The sequence below is a fragment of the Odocoileus virginianus genome, chromosome 24 (assembly GCF_023699985.2).
Source record: "Odocoileus virginianus isolate 20LAN1187 ecotype Illinois chromosome 24, Ovbor_1.2, whole genome shotgun sequence".
Lineage (NCBI taxonomy): Eukaryota > Metazoa > Chordata > Mammalia > Artiodactyla > Cervidae > Odocoileus > Odocoileus virginianus.
Genome location: NC_069697.1, coordinates 23847081 through 23851867, shown reverse-complemented (window position 1 = coordinate 23851867; position 4787 = coordinate 23847081). Strand labels below are relative to the sequence as shown.

Here is a 4787-nt window from a genome sequence, read left to right as displayed (position 1 = left end):
TCCAGGGAATTCTGGTTCTCTCTCCCATCTAGTGGCAGTGAGTGGGCACTGACCTCTGGGCAAGTGGTTTCCAGGGACTCCCAAGTACTGGCTCTTGGTGAGCGTAGGGCAGGGGGGCTTGAACGTGGCAGAAAGAAAGGTGGCCAGGGGCCCAGGCAGGGGGAATCAGTCCTTTGGGGCATCGGTTGTGGCCCAGCTCTCCAGCCTCAGTGTGAGCCCTAATTTGGAAGTGAGAACCCTCTCTGGTATCCCAAAGGTGGTGAGAGACAGGTTAGGAAACTCCCGCCTTCAGCCTCCCTCTCACAACGGTTTTATTTTTTTTCCCTTTCCCCTCCTCATTCCCTTAATTGCAGATGTTCTAATTAAACCCTCAAATAGTTGTTATGCCGTTTTAAAAGGTACTTATTCAAGTGTCAACCAGGCTGGGCTGGGAGGAGGCAGCGTAGGGCGGCGAATTAAAGGTAGATTGACTAATCACAGCGGCGATCATAATAATAAAATCAGAGGGGAAAAAAATCACATTACGACTTTTCGTGGAAAGGAGGGAGCAGGCAGCCAGCGGCCGCCAGCCCTGCGCCGCCGCCGACACAAAGAGTGCGGGCGATTCCGCGAGACTGATTTATGACGTTTTACAGCCCTATAAAAGCTGTAGCGACGAGGCAAGCGCTCCTACCACCGCTGGCAGATTTAGTCTAATAAATAAAACATAAACAGTTAACTTTATGTGTCACTTTTATTGTTATCAAGTAAAATATAGCCGAGCCCCGGCAAGCTATGATTTTAAACTATAATTGTTATCAAGTGCAACAAGGGGACCCAGCTCCCTCCCTGGGCTCTCCCTCCTGCCACCCCCCCTAACTCTGAGTTATGGGATCAGTTAATTAGAATTGGTGGCATGACGTGGCCACCCCTAGCTGAGGGGGGGGTGTCAGAAAGCAGGTCTTCTTGCCCCCTCCCTCCTCCATGGCCCTGCCACCCCACCATCACGGCTATTCCTGTGGGTGGGAGGCCAGAGAGAGGGGAGGGCGCAGGAATGGGCTGGAGACCCCCAAGTCCCGCCCAGCCTCCCCGGCTTGGTGAGCTCACCCCTCAGCTTTTGGAAGGCAGCCTGGAGCTGACCCTTGGGAGATGCGTGTTTACATGTAAACACATGTGTTACATGGATACAGTCCCTGGCCGGAAGCAGGCTCTACTCACGCAGGCCTTCCTCCTAGCTAGGTCTGCCCTCTGTGGGGATGGAGACAGGAGCTCCCAGGGCCTTGGCTGGGCACCATCCCAGGGGACTGGCCCCTAGCAGAGTGCTCTCCCCGCTGCCCCAAGTCCTCGGGAACCGGCCTTGGAAGTAGTTGTCAGAAAGCCGCGGGCCAGGCAGAATGGAGAGCAGAGACAACTGCCAGCGGAAGAGATCCTCTGCTCCGGGCTGGGCAGGGAGGGTCAGTGGGCACTTGGGGAGGGCAAGGCTTCTGAACTATGCTTTTGCCAACCACTTCCTGTCTCTCTTCAGCGGGGGGCTCAACCCCCAGACCTCCAGAAATGACGTCAGAATCATTTGCATCCCGCTGCTTCTACCTGCCCGGTCCAGCTGGGACCCTGCCTCGCCGGCCCCCTGGCCAGAGGGTTGGGTGAGTGTGTATGGAGAAGAGGGCTGGACTCTGGTCTCCTTGGATGTGGGGGTACCACAGGCTCACCAGCCTCCTGGGCTCAGCATGGGCCCCTCCCCATCCAACCTCCACTCCAGTCCTCATTCAACTTCCTCTTCCTGCGAAAGAGGGGCGCTGCCCCGTGACCTACACAGACTGAGACAGGATCGCCATGAATGGGGACCTCTGGAAAAGCTCGGGAGCCGAGGCCCGAGGGGTACACCGGAGAACCAAGGGGAGACTCTGGGAGGGGGCTGAATTACAGCCTCCCAACAGCCTCCCAATGCCCAGGCTTTGGAAAGGAGCTGGGGGCTTCCCATCTCCTTTTGCAGGGGAGGTTGTCAGTCGGAGGGGTGTGTGCTGGGGGCACCCCAGCCCCTGCCAGCGAACCCCACATCACCACCACCACCCCCCAGCAGCACCACCACCACCACACACAAAAAAAATTGGATACATTTTGAATAAAGCGATTCGGTTCCTTATCCGGGGACTGGGTTGCTCCGTGTGATTGGCCGGCGGAGTCACATGGTGAAAGTAACTTTACAGGGTCGCTAGCTAGTAGGAGGGCTTTATGGAGCAGAAAAACGACAAAGCGAGAAAAATTATTTTCCACTCCAGAAATTAATGATCATGAGCTCGTATTTGATGGACTCTAACTACATCGATCCGAAATTTCCTCCATGCGAAGAATATTCGCAAAATAGCTACATCCCTGAACACAGTCCGGAATATTACGGCCGGACCAGGGAATCGGGATTCCAGCATCACCATCAGGAGCTGTACCCACCACCGCCTCCGCGCCCTAGCTACCCTGAGCGCCAGTATAGCTGCACCAGTCTCCAGGGGCCGGGCAATTCGCGAGGCCACGGGCCGGCCCAGGCGGGCCACCACCACCCCGAGAAATCACAGCCGCTCTGCGAGCCGGCGCCTCTCTCGGGCGCCTCCGCCTCCCCGTCCCCAGCCCCGCCAGCCTGCAGCCAGCCAGCCCCTGACCATCCCTCCAGCGCCGCCAGCAAGCAACCCATAGTCTACCCATGGATGAAAAAAATCCACGTTAGCACGGGTAGGCAACTTTGCTTTTTGCTCTCCCCCTCCCCTCTTCCCCAGCGCTCCCCACCCTCCTCGGCCCCCGCCGGCCCCGTCCTCCTTTCTCTCCTTCCCCCTCTCTCTCCAGGAGCGACTCTGGGTTAGCACAATTGAACTGGATTTACGAGCGAGAATGGGTAATTACATCCCCCATAAATTTTATGGCTTAGCTACTCTGGGCAGTCCGAGCCATGTGCTACGATCTGTTATGTATGTGTGAAAACTATGCTCGCTTTCTAAGGGCGCATAAATAATTCAGTGTCGTTACAATGAGGATTCCCCTCTTATTACACTACAAAGTCTCCAGCTCCCTTCAACTTCTTTATAACCCATTTAGCTTGATGACTTTATTTCCATCACCCCCTCCTCCTGTTCCAACAGAGCTGAGGATGGGGTGAGGGTGGGGGGCGGGGAGCCTGCTGCCTTTGAACCCCACTATTTGCTTTCCCCCCTCCCCTCAGTGAACCCCAATTATAACGGAGGGGAACCCAAGCGCTCGAGGACAGCCTACACCCGGCAGCAAGTCCTGGAATTAGAGAAAGAGTTTCATTACAATCGCTACCTGACCCGAAGGAGAAGGATCGAGATCGCCCACTCGCTGTGCCTCTCTGAGAGGCAGATCAAAATCTGGTTCCAAAACCGTCGCATGAAATGGAAGAAGGACCACCGACTCCCCAACACCAAAGTCAGGTCAGCGCCCCCGGCCGGCGCTGCGCCCAGCACCCTCTCCGCAGCCACCCCGGGCACTTCTGAAGACCACTCCCAGAGCGCCACGCCGCCGGAGCAGCAACGGGCAGAGGACATTACCAGGTTATAAAACATAACTCACACCCTGCCCCCATCCCAGGCCCCCCATCCTCCCCTCACACACAAATTGACTCTTATTTATAGAATTTAATATATATATATATTTTGGTTCTTTTCTCTCTTCCTCCCACCTTCCCCCTTGTCAATTCCAAACAGACAAAACAGATAAACAAACAAGCCCCCTGCCCTTCTCTCCTTTCCACTGTTAAGGACCCTTTTAAGCATGTGATGTTGTCTTAGCATGGTACCTGCTGGGTTTTTTTTTTTTTTTTAAAGGCCATTTTGGGGGGTTATTTATTTTTTAAGGAAAAAAACTGCAAAAATTATATATTACAAGGTGTGATGGTCTGGTTTGGGTGCATTTCAGGGGAAATGAGGAAAAGAAAAAAGGAAAGAGATTTTTAAGCCAGTACTCCTCCTTCTCCTCCTCCTCCTTCCCCCCTCTTTCCTTAGGCCTTTTGCATTGAAAATGCACCAGGGGAGGTTAGAGAGGGGGAAGTCATTTTAAGGAGAACAAAGCTATGAAGTTCTTTTGTATTATTGTTGGGGGGAGCTGGGAGGAGAAGGGGGAAGACAGCAGACAAAGCTAAATGCATCTGGAGAGCCTCTCAGAGCTGTTCAGTTTGAGGAGCCAAAAGAAAATAAAAATGAACTTTCAGTTCAGAGAGGCAGTCTATAGGTAGAACACCCCACCCCACCCCCCATCGTGGTTATTGTGTTTTTGGACTGAATTTACTTGATTATTGTAAAACTTGCAATAAAGAATTTTAGTGTCGATGTGAAATGCCCCGTGATCAATAATAAACCAGTGGATGTGAATTAGTTTTACGTCAATGTCTGATGGTTTCTTTTTCTCCCCCTCCTCCTTCTGGCCTGGTAACATCCCACCTTCTCTCTAGAGTTGCTGAAGTTTACTCTAAGCAAATACACAAAGCTTAACTCTCAACTCCAGTTTCCCAAGGTCCTTAGAAGATCCAGCAAAAGGTTTGGGGCAGAGGATATCAGGAGAGGGGATGTGGAAGAGCAGGGCACTTCCTCCCTGAGTCTGTAGGGGCCAGACTCTCCTGGGGGTCTCACTTTTCTAGAGTTAAGCACAGTGCCTTCTTTTGTCTCTTCCTGTCTCCTCTCGTCTCCCTTCCCTTTGGTGAGTAGGCCTGCCTAACTTGCAGATTAGAAGGCAAGTTTAGGGAGTTGGTACGAAGAAGAGTTTTCATGTTTGGAGAGTTCTTTGGGGCTGAGGGATTAGGAAGATGC

General features: G+C 53.1%; 1 protein-coding gene across 1 annotated transcript; it reads left to right on the top strand.

Moving 5' to 3' along the window:
- Positions 1-1170: 1170 nt before the first annotated feature.
- On the top strand, positions 1171-4361 carry HOXC4 (homeobox C4). The gene is made up of 2 exons (XM_020895004.2): positions 1171-2703; positions 3188-4361. Exons 1-2 carry the CDS (start codon positions 2265-2267, stop codon positions 3541-3543), a joined length of 795 nt encoding a protein of 264 aa, XP_020750663.1. The 5' UTR covers positions 1171-2264; the 3' UTR covers positions 3544-4361.
- Positions 4362-4787: the final 426 nt, after the last annotated feature.